General features: G+C 37.7%; 1 protein-coding gene across 2 annotated transcripts in view; it reads right to left on the reverse strand.

Annotated features, from left to right (window-relative positions):
- PARP8 (poly(ADP-ribose) polymerase family member 8) overlaps window positions 1–16,977 on the reverse strand; it is a 120,187-nt gene that overhangs the window by 23,778 nt on the left and 79,432 nt on the right. For both annotated transcript variants that reach the window (XM_030968228.1, XM_030968227.1), the window contains 4 exons: window positions 15,661–16,225; window positions 13,358–13,411; window positions 13,159–13,254; window positions 906–998 (listed from right to left, as the gene is read on the reverse strand). In XM_030968228.1, the coding sequence (XP_030824088.1) occupies window positions 906–998; window positions 13,159–13,254; window positions 13,358–13,411; window positions 15,661–16,225 (808 nt within the window). The remainder of the gene's footprint in view (window positions 1–905; window positions 999–13,158; window positions 13,255–13,357; window positions 13,412–15,660; window positions 16,226–16,977) is intronic.

Genomic DNA, 16,977 nt, shown 5'->3' on the forward strand with positions numbered 1-16,977 from the left:
TCTGATTCCCCAGTCATATTCTCAAGTGAAGAAGGTGATCTACATTGCTGCAACTTTCTACCTTTGAGGATATGCTCATGGTTGTATTCAGACACCTACCTGAATAGTTTATTTCCAGTGACTATACTCACTAGTGCTAGTTAAAGTTAAATAAACTGAAGGTTTGTTCTTCCAAAAAGCCCATGCTGCTTACTATGTAGAATAACAGTAACCAGAAAACTGGACACAAATGCATTTTCCTTAAGATGCGCAGGTTTTTCCCATGAGATCTTAAAGGGAACTTAAACGTAAGATCTTTTAACTTTTTTTTGCTAATGAAACATTAGGTTTGTGATTTGGAAGCGTAATTTAAAATACTTTAAGAAAATACTGATAGGGTTGTAACTACATCAATAACTGAATTTAGAGTTAGGAAGCAGGCTTATATTAAATTCCTGATCCTTGAGAAGAAGAAAGAACCCTATGTGGCAATATCAGTAAGGACTTTCCCACTGCTATGTAATGATGGAAACAACAGATGCTCAGTGGATCCCTGCATCCCAAGACCATGAACAGGAAGTAACTTATTAATTGCATGAGAGTAGTAATGGCTCATTAGGTGAAAATAAATGTGAATTATCTCCAAATTACAATGGCTGCCTTTATTAACAACCCAGGTGACCTAATTGAATACAACAGGGCACAAAACCACAGTTACTCTAATTACATGGAAGCAAAACAATGGAAACACCTCATTAGTACTATTTGAATACACCGTGCATAAACCCAGTGCATTTACAGCTGTAACAGTGGACAAATAAATAATACTTACCAAACAGTACTCATATCGTGCATACAAGTCAAAACATGTACTGGAAGAGACAGAGAGGACTGAGTAAACTACAAAAAACATTAGATAATCCTACCTGTGCCCCAGTTGCAATTTCATCAGCAGCTTCGTTCATCACTCCTAATGTTTGGAAAGCAAATACACAGAGTTCCCGTTCACAAACAGTGGGCTATACAAAGAAAGAAAGTTAATTTTACTTCTGTTCTAATTTGAATTCTTGCTTTTAGCATGTCATGAGCTACAACAAAACCCAAACACAATTAATTCTAATTCTTCATATTTTAACTGCAACGTTAATTTTAAATAATTAATACATATCAATTATTGAAGAAGATACATTAGAGAAACATTTTAATAACCTGAAGAGCAAAAGTGAAGAACCCTAAAAGTCATAAGTACTCAGAAGGCTAAATTTAAAAGAAATCCCAGCACTGTTACAAAACCAAAATTACAGGCATAGTACTCAAATGTTCTTAAAACTATCTATCTGAAAACTTCCTACATAATTAAACTTCATGGAGAACAAATCCTGAAGCTAATGGGAGCAGGTTTATTTTTCAAAGCTTCTTACACTGCTGTTCAGAACACACATAAAAATCTGATCTGGAAAATAAATTTTTGAAGAGGCTATTTTTAATTTTTGACAATTAAACAAATTATTGGTAGACTATAAGAAAATCCATTACATTTTTACAGCAAAAACACTGTATTTTGAAACCTACTTACTTCAAGAAATAAAGATACTTCAAGTCTTTTTTCAGGTATTAAATAATAAAACCCCCTTCTTGTTGAACCAGCTTTTGCCTATTAAAAAGTAATTCATGATGTCATCACAAATAAAAAAAATTATGAAAACTGCGTATTGAGTGAGAATGGAACATTTTGACTTCATAAGGCAAACAAAGCAGAAACAAGTAGGAACACAGCTTTAGGTAATGAAAATAGGTATGTCCTCATGGGCTTCCTAACTGTTTACAATCCTTACAGCAACTCCATATTATTTACTGAAAGATAATTAGCAGACCAGCTTTATAAAGACTCAAGTAATATCACATCATGAATTGTTACAAGTATTCAAAATGAACGAATAGTTAAAAGAAATATGAATTAAAACCTTCCTTAAAACTACCCAATAAACACAACCTGTTATGACAATGCTAAAAGCAATAAAAAATACTTCCTGGATACTATTTATTTGAATGCATAGTATTAAATCCCAGCTCACTGAAACTTAAAACTCATCTTTGTAACTGAAAGTTCTGAGTCTAGTGATCATAACAAGCACAAAAACATTTGTAGTAGTATGCTTTGAAGTTCAAGCCACTGCCTCTACAAAGCACTTGCAGAAATGAAAAAATTAATTAAACACACAAAGAAAACCTAAAATTTAGCCGAATTCTGTTTCAGGCAACATCTTTGCCAGTAATAAGCATACTGTTATCCTTGCAGTCACTTGCTTTGCAGAACTTAAAACATTCATTTGCTGTGTTTCAAAGATTCAAGACCTCAATAAACATCTCAAATCTTCTGGACTGATACAGTCTTACTTCATTTGCTTTACAAGAGCTATCATCTTTCAAATCTGATAATGTCACCCATTTGATTTAGTTTATCTGTCATGTTACATTGCATTAGGCAGCAGATGAAGCCAAACATGATCAAATTCATTGTGCCATGGCAAGCTGGACAAGAGGTATCTATTGTCATCATTATTCTTGGGTTTTCCACATTTAGAAGATGGTTAAATCATTTGTTCAGTGGGGCAACTATCATAATCAACAGAATACACAGACTTTCTTTATTGCTAAACAAGGAATAACTCTGAAATAGCTGAGCAATCTAAATTTGGCCATGCTTGTAATAAAGAAAACTTGTAAGAAGATATTTATTTTTGAAATTTTGTTTACAGTCTCAGCAAAGTAATTTATCCCGAAACTTAATGATGGTAAAGGAACACACAATTTGTCACCATTTCTCTTTTTCCTGCCCCTCTGTTATGATCCCAGAAGTGTCTGAGCATCTGGAGAAGGAAATCAGGAAAACAGACATTGCTTTTATGCGTGACTTGGAAATTGGAAATTTTTTTGTGTCTTTTTGGCAGGTGTTTGTTTTGGTTTTTCCTTTTTTTTTTGGAGGGGGGGTTGGTGATTTTTTTGTTGTTGTTTTGTTTTTGTTTTTTTTTGGTGGGGGGGCACTGGTTGCGTTTTTTAAACTCAGGCTGACACTGGACAACTCTAGATATAACAACAAGCAAGACAGCACAATTCCAGCCCTGAAGTGGAACAGATACTTCTGTTAGGATCTATACAATTCTTCTCATTTTGATGAAGATTTCTGTCCACTATGTATTTTATCAATACAATAAAATGGGGAAAAGAATCCCAACCCTGCAGCTAAAGGGACACTTTAACTGTCTGTCTTCATTTATCTAATCTGGCTGCCTATTAGCCCACCCTACAGTCATTTTAAAAGTACTTTTGAATTCTGTTTCTGGAACTGTCTCAATTTATTAAAATAAGATCTTTTTAACTTAAATTTCCCACAGGTGTTAGAAATGTATTCCAAGAGACATTGGTATGGCCATTTCAGTGTCCTCTACTCCAGGCACTAGTTAAGCTCAATCATTTGCATTGTTTAAATCCCTACAAAATGAAAATACCAGCTTGCAATTAGGAAGCAAATGTTTCAGGGACTCGTTTGTCGCACTCTGTGACTTACCTATTCAGTGTTACATTTCCTTACTTAAGTTTTGCCTGCAATTGTGCATGCTAGAACCAATGAAAACATATGAAAACTAAGTAAATAAATCAATTCTAGAAGGCAGAGTTTAAAGAAAACACAAGCTTAACGGGGAAACTGGGATTCAAGGCTGTTCCTACTCTGCTGTCAATGTTTTGCATATTGATAGTGTGTTTCCCTTTATATGGTGTCCACTCTTCTCTTGTCGCAGGATGTAAGCCTTTGGGATGAGAACAGTATTGTTCTGACTTAATCTCAGATCTTCTCAGATCATAAATATGAAAAATGTCCCTAGCCACACTAAACAAACAAGAATATCGCCAACACAATTATAAAAGCTATGTTGTTAAAATGTCATCTTTGGATACTCTCACTTTGGTTCATTTATATGTAACACTCAACAAGCTAAACTTTAGTAGAAATCTTTGTGTCTGTACATGAAATGTTCAATGATTATGTTCTTACTGATGCGGGATTCACAGCCACATATGTACAGATTAATCACCTCTTCTTGGATTACTATCTCCCATTGTATCCAAGGGGAAAATACACAACAAAATAGGGCTTAAACACTTAAACATTTTTTTCTGAATATGAATTTCATCCTAGGTGCACGCAGTTCCACAGATTACAACAACCACCTTGAGGATAGGAGCTGACTGGCTGGGGGACTTTGTTGCTTCCTGAACAAGGCAACTGTAATTCCTCTCAGAAACAGCAGCTACTAGGGTCTCACACAGACTTTATTTTTTCTCTTGAAAATAGAATCTTAACATAAAGCCATTGGTCTTCACAGAACTATTAGTTAAGTGAAGATCACTGGGTGCTGAAACACTGTTACAAGGATCATTATTCCAGTGGGGAAAAAACAGAAAAAAATAAGACATGGGCAGTTAACCTGAGACTGCAAATGCTTGGAAGCAGAAGACAATGACAGAACCAGAGAGCATCTTCTGAATGCTTGAAGTTTTCAGATTGCTCCTTTAGCCACCCCCATTCTTTGCATGTTCAGTAGCTCCCACCCAACTGCTGCTGTGGTGGAAGTAGTACAGGGTTCTCGTGTGTTACAATGCAAATGTGGTTTCTTTCTGCAGCGACTGAGACTGGCAGACACACAAACTACTTACACACTATGACATATTCTGGTTCCTGGACTAATACACTACCTAAAATGTTTTCTAGACATTCTTTCCATTTGAAAAAGCTGAAAGCTGAAACTTTCATCGTCTGTATCCATCTATCAACTTTCTAATGTGTGCTGCAGCTGTGCTCAGAGCAACGTGTCACCCTTTCCTGCGGTCTCAGGGATATCACACAGACACTAAGGAGGCTGTAACATGACTGACACACCTAAAAACTATAGATCTAACATGAGATGCTTCAGGCAAGGCTCACTGCCTGACATACAGCAAATGTAATAAATGGTGATGGTGAAACCATTAGTGATCATCCTACTTTTCTTAATGAAAGCAACAGACAAGGAGAAAAAATGGAACTTCAAATCTCTGTTCTGCTTCCTACTTTTCACCATGCCAAGTCTTAGTTTTACTGTAAGGTAAAATCTCTGAATAGTCTCTCAATATTCATGTGTTACATGGAACACACTGCTCAAAGACATGGGAGATACCACAGTGGTGATCAGATACAACCTGAAGAAAGATGAGAGTAGTCTGCAGCTGAGTAAGAAATGCCACTTGTTCTGTTTGGCTTTGTTTTGTGTGATTTAAATTTTATTTTCTGGGCTTTTTGGGTTTTTTTTTCTGCATCTTACACTCTTTCAAAAAATATATTTTTACTTCACAGATACAGAAAAAAATGGTGAACAAACAAGCTTTATAGAATGCTAGATGGGCATGATGCACTTGGTAACTTGTTGGCAACAGGAAAAGCTATACTGCAGTCATTTTACTCTGTCAGTAAAATATAAATTAATTGAAATCTATTCTATTAAAACACAGATTGTAGCTGGAAGTTTTTTTCATAAAAAGAGATAAAACTAGCCTATTTTGTAGCATAAGAATTAGCAAGACCACAGTGTTATTCCACAAAAATCTTGGAATTCCATAAGCATCTTGGCTTAACTCCAGTCTGACTAAACATATTTGTACACCTACACTTTTCTCCACAGTTCAGTGATGTTTATTCTGTTCAAGAAATTTCCCATGATTAAGCAGCATACTCAATGCTCCTGTGTTTTCAGTAGCATCTAAGACTCTTGTATTCAAAGCACAAAGAAATCCAAGACCTCTTCAAGCCAACAAAATCGTCCAAGGTCAAGATTTCACCCATAGTAAATAAAACATAACTGAGAGCACTTTGGGACGAAAAACATTAAAAAAAATTCAAGCTTACTAATGGAAGAAATGTATCAGAATTACAGACTGTGCTTATTTTTACAGCTAAATAATATGAACAGGTATTTCATATATTACTGTATGGCATTTTACTGTTCATATTTTATCGGAAAAACATTAAACAGCAGAAGGTATGCACCACAGTACAAATTTCAAAGAAAGTAGTTGTAATATTTAATTTTGTTGATTTTTTTTTACTAATCCTTTCTTTGTTCAAAGGAGGTCTCAGTCTGAGCTTTCAACACAAGATGGCACTCTACAGAGACTTCTTTACTAAAAAAAACAAAGCTGGTACACAGATGGTCTTTTATTTACCTTATTGAATATATTCTAAGATTATTTTGTCCTGTATAATTGTCTCACAGGTCTTTAAAACTCATTCAGTCACACTGTTCTGTCAATGGCCTTAGTATTTGCAGATGAGGAATTTGGGAAGGCACAGAACAGCAAGATAGACATTAGCTTTACAAATTACACTATGCAAAAGCTGAATAAGATCAAAGAATTACAGAAAGATTGAGGTTGGCAATGATCTCCACAGGTCATCTAGTCCAACATCCCTGCTCAAGCACGGTCACCTGGAGCCAGCTGCCCTGAACAGACAGCTTTTTAATTTCTCCACGGATGTGAACACCACAGCCTTTCTGGACAACTTATTTCCATGCTCACCTTCAGGAAAGGTGAAAAAGGTAAAAAGCATTTCCACTGAAACCTCCTGTGTTTCAGGTTATATCCTCTGCCCCTTGTCTTACCACTGAACACCACCCTAAAGGGCCTGGCCCCATCCTTTTTGCACCCTTCCTTCAAATATTTACAGGATATAAATATTAATCCCTTCTGTGCCTTCTTTCTTCCAGGCAATCAGCCTTTCCTCCTATGTGATGTGCTCCAGCCCCTTTAATCATCTCAGTGACACTTCACTTTCTCCAGTAGCACCACCCCTTCTTGTGCTCAGGAGCACAGAGCATGCACAGTGTGGCCTCACCAGGGCTGTGTGCAGGGGTAGGATCACATCTCTCCACACACATGGACAATTCTACTGTTCAATGTAGCCCAGAACACCGTTAGCCTTCCATGCCACAAGTGCACATTGCTTTCTCCTGTCCAAGCTGGTGCCCTTTCCTGCCCAATCCAAGTTGCTTTCAGCTGGGTTGCCCTCAGCATACACTGGTGACTGGGTTTGTTCCTCCCCAGCTTGAGGACTTTGCATTCTCTTTGCTGAACTGCATGATATTCCTGGCATTCCACTGCTCCAGCCTGTTGAGGTCCCTCTGAACGGCAGACATTGCTCAGGAGTACTGCACACTTTCAATTTTTTCCATCATCTGCAAACTCTCTGAGGATACACTCTGCACCATCATCTAGGTGATTAATGAAGGTACTAAACAGGATTGGACCCACTACTGATCCCTGGGGTACACCGTGAGTTGCTGACCCCTAAGTAAAATTCACCCTGAACATCACACTCGAGGCCCAGACAATCCCAACTCACCATCTCCTCATTTAGGCCACACATCAACAACTTGTCTAAAAGGATCTTATGGCAGACACTGCCAAAGGCCTTACTCACATTCAGGCAGATAATATCCACAAAATCCACTGCTCTCCCCTCATCTACCTGACCAGTCGTTTCCTCAAAGAAGTTTAATCAAGTCAGTCAGGTATGAATTCCCAGTGGTGAAACCATGCTGACTCTTTGTGAAGATTTTCTTGACCTTAATGTGCCTGGAAATGGTTTTGAGGGTCAGCTGCTTCATCACCTTCCTACGGACCAAGGTGAGGGTGACCAGGGTGGAGTTCTCTGGATCCTCTCCTTCTTGCCCTTCTTAAAGAGAGGACTGACATTTTCTTAACTCTAGTCTTCAAATATGATATCATATTTTTATTGCACTTCTTTTAATCAGATCCTTGAATATAATAACCACTTTTGTTAATGACTTGTGATCTCATTATATGAAATGTTTGTAATAGAAGTATATGGTGAATTCCTAAAACAACTTATTTCTCTACTGTTACAGCAGCAAAACTGTTGCATTATTAAAATGCAACTTAGTCCTTCCCTAGAATATTCTAGTAATAATAAAAGGAAGACTTTCATACAGCATTAAAAGAAGTTAATAGCCTTCTAACATTGAACCAAATAATCCTTAGGTTTCTTTATTACATTCTTAAATCTGCTTTGGAAAATACATTTTTGAGATAGATGAGCCAAATCAGATGGTTGAAAAGGACCTTTAGAGGTCAGTCAGTACTTTTATTCTCTCATACAGGACTAACTTTATCTAAACGTTTCCAAAATTTTAGATAAAGCTAAAATAAGTTTTTCCTAAAGCTTTATCAAGCATTGTAACAGGTTGCTCAGAGCGGCTGTGTAGTTTCCATTCTTGGAGATCTTCAAAAGCCAGTGTAAGGCAGTGGATGAAACAAATTCCAGTTTCAGGAATTTTTCACTAGAGACACATGCCCCATGCAAGAATCTGTCAGTATTTCATAATGTGTTTTGTGTAAGTCATTCAACTTTCCTAGGTTAGTTTTTAATATTTAATCTAATATTGTAGTTTGACAGAAATCAGGATAATTTATGTAACTATTTAAACAACACAGATGTGAATGAAATACCAACTGTTTGAAAATGTTAGGTTTCAAAGCATTCCACAATGCTATTGAGACAATCCAAACCTAGCCATTTTTTACAAACACATAATAGTCCATTCTCACTCATCTAAACAGCTTCTCTGTTGAAAACAAAGGGAACATGACGCTAATAATTCAAATGACGAGACCCTTACTTTTTTCAGTAGATTTGCCATGTCTGCCTTCTGTGTGTCTCCTCCATCAAACCTGTGTTTGACCTTTAACTTTCCCCTTTTTCAAAACAGAGCAAGGAGCTACTCCGGAAGATGGCAGAGCTCCTGAGAGCTCTGTAGCCCAGGCCGCCTTGCAGGAAGATGCAGTGTGATTCTTCATATGAGTTAAGGGAGCTGTTTGGATGTACAGACTGCAGTCCCAACACTTGCTAATGATTTCAAAACTGTTTCTTAATCTTTCTGTGAAAAGTGAAACATGCAGGATTCTGATCATCATTAGAAATGACTGCATGAAATAGCATTGGTCCATGTTACGTAAGAGCTTAAATTATATTTTTTATTCTTAGGATCCGTGTATTCACTGCATTTTTCTTCTGCTTTGCAGAACAACTGCAAATCATTCCACGCAGTGATTTCAAATAATTTTCCAATTTTGGTGGTACTCTATATAAGTGTGTATCTCTAAACATCCAATTTGGCTTTTATAACTTCTGGTGCACTGCAAATAATACTTAGATCTCACTGTGCTTTTGAAATAAATACAAAAGAAACATGCTATGATGAGAACTTTCATTCATCCCCATCTTATCCGGGGAAGGTATGAATACTTATGGGAAAACATTACCTACTTTACTACTGGGTTTTTTTAAGTGGATGGAGTGAAGCAGTGGGCCATCAGCCTTTATAAAGAAGAGTGCTACACCTCCATGATGTGTTGTAGTACTTTTCCAAGACTCCTTCTTCCATTCAAGAGAACCTTTGTTCTTCGCCTTCACAGTAATACAGGTGCAGTTCCTCATGAGGGTATTAGGTTCGGGCATGTACTAAGATCACGCCATCTACCAAATCTGTTTTGTTTTCCACACACACAAACTTGTGGAGTACACAGAGGAACTCAGTATTTAAGTCTGGTCTTCTGAATTTCGGGGAATTTTGGAGCTCAAAAGAAAGCTGGTTACTCATTTTGCTCTGTAAAGAAATTCCTAAGAGAAATATAAGAATTTCTTACTTATTCGTCTTCAGTAAGCCAAGAAAGCAGCCCCTTTATTTATCCTCAATAAAGGACTAAGAAGGCCTAAAAACACCTCAAGATTTCAATGTACAACGAGGATTCCTGAACCAGTAGGGAACATTTGCATGATCAGATTGAGGGCTCTGGACATCAAGACAGATGTCCACTCTAAAATCATCAGGTCAAACATATTCAATCGTGTCATGCAGCTGTTCTGCAACAGAATCTTCCATAGCCTTATACGTCTGCCATGTGGATCTAGTGCCTAAATAAAGCCATACAAATTGAAACATCTTGTTGCTATCAAGTGGTTGTTATCTTATGGGAAAAAAGATGTCAGGATTTTTAAAAAGTAACTTAAATTGAAATAGATATTAAAGCCAGACTACTCCCCCAGAAAAGGTTATTTATGCAAATGAAACAATACTGAGAAGAAAGCTTGCTGAGAGAGATTGATTGAAAGATACTTTACAACTAAGATAAAATGATAGCCTGCAGAAAGAAAAAAGCTTTATCTCTCAGTTTCAGATGGTTTCTTCAGCTGTTGTGAGGATAAGACATCTGAATTTCCCAAGTCAGTAACAACTAGCACAAAAAACTATGTACAGTGTCAGAGTTTGTGAACAGGCCTAGCACTTCACAGTTTTAAAAGACTGTAATTGTTGTGTGATGGCAATTGCTCAATTTTTTAAACTGCATTTAAGACAATTAATAAACTACATGATAGTTCAGGAAAGGCACCGGGCTGACATTTGGGAGGATCAGAGAATCAAATTTCTCTGCGGCTTCTTTATAACTGCATAAAACTCCATAAAAGATCAGAAAATCAAACCTATACACATATTAAAGTAACTTTTCAAGCAGTAACTGTATTATGCTTTTATAATTTCATAGGTCTTTGCTGTTGAAAAAAAAGGTCCAAAATGTAGAAGGGAAAATCACCATTAAGAATACCCACACCTAGACAAGAACTCCCGTGTATCAGTATGGAGGAGCTAAATTTTAATGGGGGAAACTGGTGAATGACCCAGAACTATACAGCCTGTGGCATGTCTTGTGACACAACCTGCTGCAGAGAGAATCTTTCATGTGATGCCTTTGGGATGCAGGCATCTGTAGAAAATGAGATCTGGATACTCTTGCAAAGCGCACCCTGGCAAGGCACCCACCATTCCAAAACCTGGTGAGTTTACTGTGGTACCCAAAGAGAGAAATCTTTACAAAAAGGTCAGGGATCCTCAATAAGGCCACACTGCATGCAGCCTTGACTTAAATGAAAGCTTGCTGCATTCTTGTAACAAAAGTACTCAATTTCTGAGATACACTCTGGCAGCAGTACTAAAGAGAAAATGCTCTTTCTCCTCACACATGTTATTTATATACACATATATATGTATGCATGTATGTGTGTGTTCAGCTGAAGCATGTATATATAAACCCCACAAACTGACTTCTTCAAGCTGCCCCTGGCCAGAGCTCTCAGTAGAATGAAACATAAATTTCCTTAACACACTCCAGGGCAAGCTAATGCTCAATTCACACTGAGATCCTTTCTCACCTTCTACAAAAGTGCAAACTCATTAATGGCTCTATATTGCTTATTGAGCCATTCAAGCATACACAGAGTATGCTAGATTTCTTCCTGGTATCTAATTTTTCCTAGGTTATATAATAGACACTCTTTCGTTTTTGCCAAGCTTGTCAGGTTATGCTACTTCAAAGGAACTGATGAATATACGTTCAGAAGCAAAGATGGTTGCAGCTTCTTCTGTCGTGAAATGCTGACAAACTCTTAAACAGATAGCTATAAAATGATCCTTTAAACTGAAGACACAAAAGAGTAATTCTGAGAGATTTTAATCTTTATGGTGGGAAAGAAGGAATTTAGATTTTTTTTTCATTTAGAGTAGATAACTTTACATTCTGGTTCTTTTTAGTAGAATAAATCCTACTGTTTGCTTTGACCTATAGATAATAGATAAATTCCAATAACTTAAATAATTATGTTTTTCAAACTTTAATCACTCTTCCAACATTACTGATTTTGTCTTATCTCTTTCTGTAACGGGTAATATACATAGTAGTGTATTCAAAGACAAACAGTGAGGAACTGATGCCTTTTTACAGGCTTCTAATCAGTTTTGGCTACTGATAAACCTGTCAGAAAACCTTTCTTTTAAAAGATAGATATGAGCTTGAAGAGGCAAAAATAACTCTGATTAGATATCCAAAACTATAGGGGTTTAACCATGACTTAAACAGTGTTAACTGTTTGTATGGTATGTATATGCTTTTTCAAATTCTGCCAACAGCCCATTTGCACATCCCGAATGCAGTCAGAATGCCTGACCCTGGTGCCAGTCATTGCCATGGGGAGTGACACTGAGGTGACTTCTGCTACCAGGTAGAGCAATAGTCCTCCTGAATTTACTTCCATGGAACTATCACAGACAAGATCTGCTTCAGCTTATGGGCAGTCGCTGGCCATGCTGTGGAGAAATTGCCTGTTATCAAACCATTTATTCACTGGAGTTAGTTTTCCACGGCTTTAATCTTTTTAGGTTACTCCTGTTTCACTACTGGATGAAGGGCAGGTGAAACAAGAGGATTCTAAACTGCAAGACCAGCCCTAAAGCTAAGAACTGTATTCTGTTAATATACTCTTTCACAAAGCTGCACTGATCCAGCAGCTCCAGGCAGTGTGTCTCTCATGACCAATCTTACTCTTTTCCACTGTTCCACCAACAGCATGAGAGAGGCTACAATGATCAGCAGGCAAAATTCTGTTCCAAATCATAGAGGAATGAAAGGAAGAGCTGCCTAACTTTGGAGATACTGAGCCACAACAGTGCTCCTAGACTCCTAGACTGGGTCACTGCTAGGCACTGGGTCACTGATCAGGCACTTCACAGAACAGCTCCTTCTACTGCCTTTTTTATCATGTTTGAGAATGGCTCATTCCAGCAGCCTGTGAGCAAAACAAGGTCAGAAGAATTTTGCAGAGTGCTGGCATTAACACCAGTGTATGCAAATACCGTGGTCATGGCTTGATAAAAGCTCAGGGATGAGGTGCCCTAAGCTTTCAGAAGAATGCCAATGCACTGGGAAAACACTCTAATGCATTTCTCTCTGTCATCTGGCTGTGACTACTGCAGCACAATAGTGTTCAGTGAAATACATGCCCCTTTTCATTTCTGTGATATGATACAAGCCTAATTTCTCTCTCCCTTCCTTGTAAGACTTTTTTGTTTCCAAATTTACAGCAAAGTCTAGTTAATATGCTTCATATTTTTGCATCTCAAAAGAGTATAAGGATGAAACGCGTCTGAAATAATTTAATGGTTTTCCAACAGGTTTTTATGTCTACAGCTATTCAAGGCACTATAACATGCATTGTTTTACCAGCACACCACTTACCCTCAGCATAGGGCCATTCTGGAACACATGAGGTTCATCACAAACTACACAGTATTCATTCAGTACTGGTATCCGCTGCTCAGCAAATTCAATAGTCTGAGAACAATGAAAATGAGAATAACAGCATCTGCTTAAAAATAATTAAAAGTCAGCTCATGCTCCACAGTGTTTCATATATGAATAGGATATGACATCCTACCTGCACAAGAAAGCCACGGTCTCGCACTGGAATGCATTTTGCACCATAATTTTGCTGCAGGGGAAAAGTTGAGGCAACTTCAGTGTTGGCAGACTAATTATAAGGAAATGGTAAAAGCATCTGTAGGTTTTTGCATGTAAATATGTAAACAATTTCCATCTAAAGAGATCTCTCACTTGTGTGAACCAGGCATTACAAATAATCAATCCCTTTACTGTTTACTGAGTATGGCGTAGGTTTCTAGTATTTCTTCCTAGTTCTGAAATCTGATGAAGATTTGTATCTCAGCATCTGAGAAACTTTAATCTCAAATGAAAACACAGTGCCTTCACTCCATCCTAATAAACTGAAGTTTGGTAATTTCCATTGCGTTTTCACTACATATTGCCTATCCAAATATGGGCTGCATGTTAAGGCTTGAAAGACTACCATAACTCTCAGTAAGGCTGAAAACCTTTTTATTTTATATGTACTAAGGTCTCACTTCTGCAACACTGCACTAACAGATCTTTATGCTCAGTACTACTCAAATTATTTTTCTTTCAGCACACAACAACATACATTAGAAGTAACTTCTGTTAACAAGAGTCAGTGAGGTTCAGACTTCCCTCCAGATTGACATCTGTTTCAATCAAACATTGTTTTGAGTAGAGTTACATCAGCTTCATTTACAGTGCTTTGGCAGTTTTTTTAATAGGGTTATTTCCTTTCATTTTTCTCCTGTTTAATTGCTTAACTGCTTTTTCATTTTTCTTCTGGGAAACAATCCTACTTGTATTCATATATGAGACTCCCATATTTTAGCTGAGAATTGAAGGGAACTCAGTATCTTAATTCATCACTTCTACATTCCACTGACTTCAAACTGCAGTTAGGCACCTAGGTTACCCATATATCTGATGCCTGCATATAAAATGCGAAATAAGACTCTTGATGCCCTTCCACTAAAGTCAAACTACATCTGACCATGTATGTGATGATCTCCTCTCAAAGTAAGTGCATTGAAGCAATAAATTATGGGTAGGTTTTATAGGCTGCCAAACAGGGCTTGCCTTTTTTCATCATCAGGTGATAACATCAGTAATGAAACCTGGTCAGCTCTTCATTATCTTAAAAAACCAGAGGGACTTTTCCTATTAATGTCAGGAGAGAAAAGTCTTGCTATGGTAATACATTCTCTGCTGAATCAGAAAAAAAGTGCACCTCTAAACTGCAACAAGAATAAAGTCTGATGGCTCATCTTAAATTAATTTTGCTGTGCACATCACATAAGTCAACCACACAGCATACATATAAATGATCTTATGATAGTGTATCTCTGCCTTTAGATCTGAAGAGCACAGCTTAAATCTTATTAAACTAAATTACCATGAAACATAGTGCACTCAATATAATTTCATTATTTAGAATGAACTATTTTAAACATATGCATGGCATCTGAAGGAAGAATCAGCTTCCAAGGTACCACCAGGCAAAGGGAGTAGAGAGAACTATTTTCTAAACACTTCTCCCCACATCAAACACAAAAAACAGGCTGTTGTCTTGAAAGACTGCAAACAAACCCACTCTTCCTTCTAAAGTAAAAAGCCATCTTCAAGGAGGTATAGGCAGAAGAATTGATTTTGAAAGCTCTTAAATGCAAGAGTATATGCTGCCCTTTGTCTTCCCAATTGATCATGTCTCAGAGGAGAGTAAGAGGGCCAGCATGAGCCCAGTTCCTTGTGTGGCCTCCAATGTCTCCAAACACATTTGCAGGTTCAAGTTTAACCCTTCACAAATGTGCAAGGGGTGAGCTCATTCCAATATGATGGTGATGATGATGATGATGATGGCAGATGCAAAGACTAGAAGGAGAGGTGACATGGCACTCAAACCATCTAATGGACAGTTGTTTCCCCCACAAAACAAGCAGGGAAATTATAGAAGTCCTCTGCAACCAACCTAATTTTGCAGCACAGAAGTGCACACTCTCCCTTCTTCCTGTAGGAAGTATGCCGGGAAGAAGTGGGTGACTGAATTTTTCCCATGGCCAGCAGCTGTGTGTTGAGCTGCATTTCAACATGACACATACAATCTCTGTCCTGACCCCAGCAAATTCTGATTTTATAACTTAAGTTTATGTGTATGCACAGTTGTTTGAATCCTCCTTAAAAAGCTGACTTCATTGCTCTTGTCCCCTAGTATATCTAATATAGTCACTATCATATATCCTAAGTATTAATGCCTTCACACAAAAAGCATAATAGCACATTTGGAAAATAATAGGAGGAAAATGAGCAGAATACAAAAAAAATATTACGCACAGCAGCTTGTGAAGGTGATGATGAGGATGGTGTTAAGATACCAATAAGCCCTGAGGTAAGAGAGAGCCTCCTGCTCTCTGCCATGGTGGACTCCTTGAAAGGCTCCATTTTGGATGATTTAGGGGCATTGGAGTAAGTCTTGCTGAGCAACTTGTGGTTCTTCAATCCATCCAATTCTTCCATTCTAAGGTTACTGGAGCAGGATCTGCTTAAAAGTTTGTGGGGCTTCAAGGTGCTGTTGTGCTCGCATCGAGGATCCCCAGAGCACGACCTATTTAACACCTTATGGGGCTTTAAAGAGATACACTCCTCCTGCTTGACAGCTGCAGAGCAAGCTCGGCTCAGCAGTTTGTGCGATCTGAGAGCCATTGTCTGTTCAGCCCTCGGGTCGCTCGATAACGAGCGGCCAAAGGTTCTGTGGGATTTTGTGGCACACACATCCTCCGCCTTCACTGTGCTAGAGCAAGTCCTTCTCAGCAGTTTGTGGGTCTTGGAGATGCCGTCCTGCTCTGACTTCAGTTTTGATTTATTCTTACCACAGCCAGGTGGAGGATAACTTGGCGACCTTAGCATAAAGAACATGGAAAAGGTGGAGAATAATCAAAATCCTGGGCAAATCAAGCAAGATCACACAGATGTAAAGACTCCTAAGAGTCACCTGGGTTTATATTTTTCACTAGTGATAAAAGCAACCCAGCCTTCTAATAAACAAATATAATACAAAACATCTTCCAATATCAAAACAAACAACTTCTATTTACACATGAGCTCATCAATCAAAAAGACAATCAACTACTCAAGTAGAAGTTAGACCTGTGACCTTACAGCTTTTTGTAAGGTCTTCTGTGTCTCAAAACAAACCAATTATTCAAGAAATTATCTTCAAAATGAAATCCACCTCTTATAACAGATTTTCCTTATCAAAATCTGTATTTTCTATGTAATGATCACAGCATGATCCCATGAAAGTTATTGTATTCTGGAAGCAGCATAAGAAATTCTATGCTCAGATCCAATGGAAAATACAATGAAGTACCAGTGAAACTTGGAGACATTAAATTTAATTCAGATGAAAAGGATATTATTTTAAAATCATCCTAATAATCTGGGCATTTTGTGAAAGACAAATTTACCCTTCTTTCTGGTTATAGACAAATTCTAACCCTGTACCACGAGAAATGAGAATGTGAGAGACCGAAATTACAAACGCAGGAAGTAAAGAACAAAAGGTTTTTATGAAACAACATTCACACAAACTGTCACATTTCTGTAAGGTTCACATTCCCCTGTCCTTGCAAAGAACCTGTAACAGGTATG

The sequence above is a fragment of the Camarhynchus parvulus genome, chromosome Z (genome assembly GCF_901933205.1).
Source record: "Camarhynchus parvulus chromosome Z, STF_HiC, whole genome shotgun sequence".
NCBI classification, from domain to species: domain Eukaryota; kingdom Metazoa; phylum Chordata; class Aves; order Passeriformes; family Thraupidae; genus Camarhynchus; species Camarhynchus parvulus.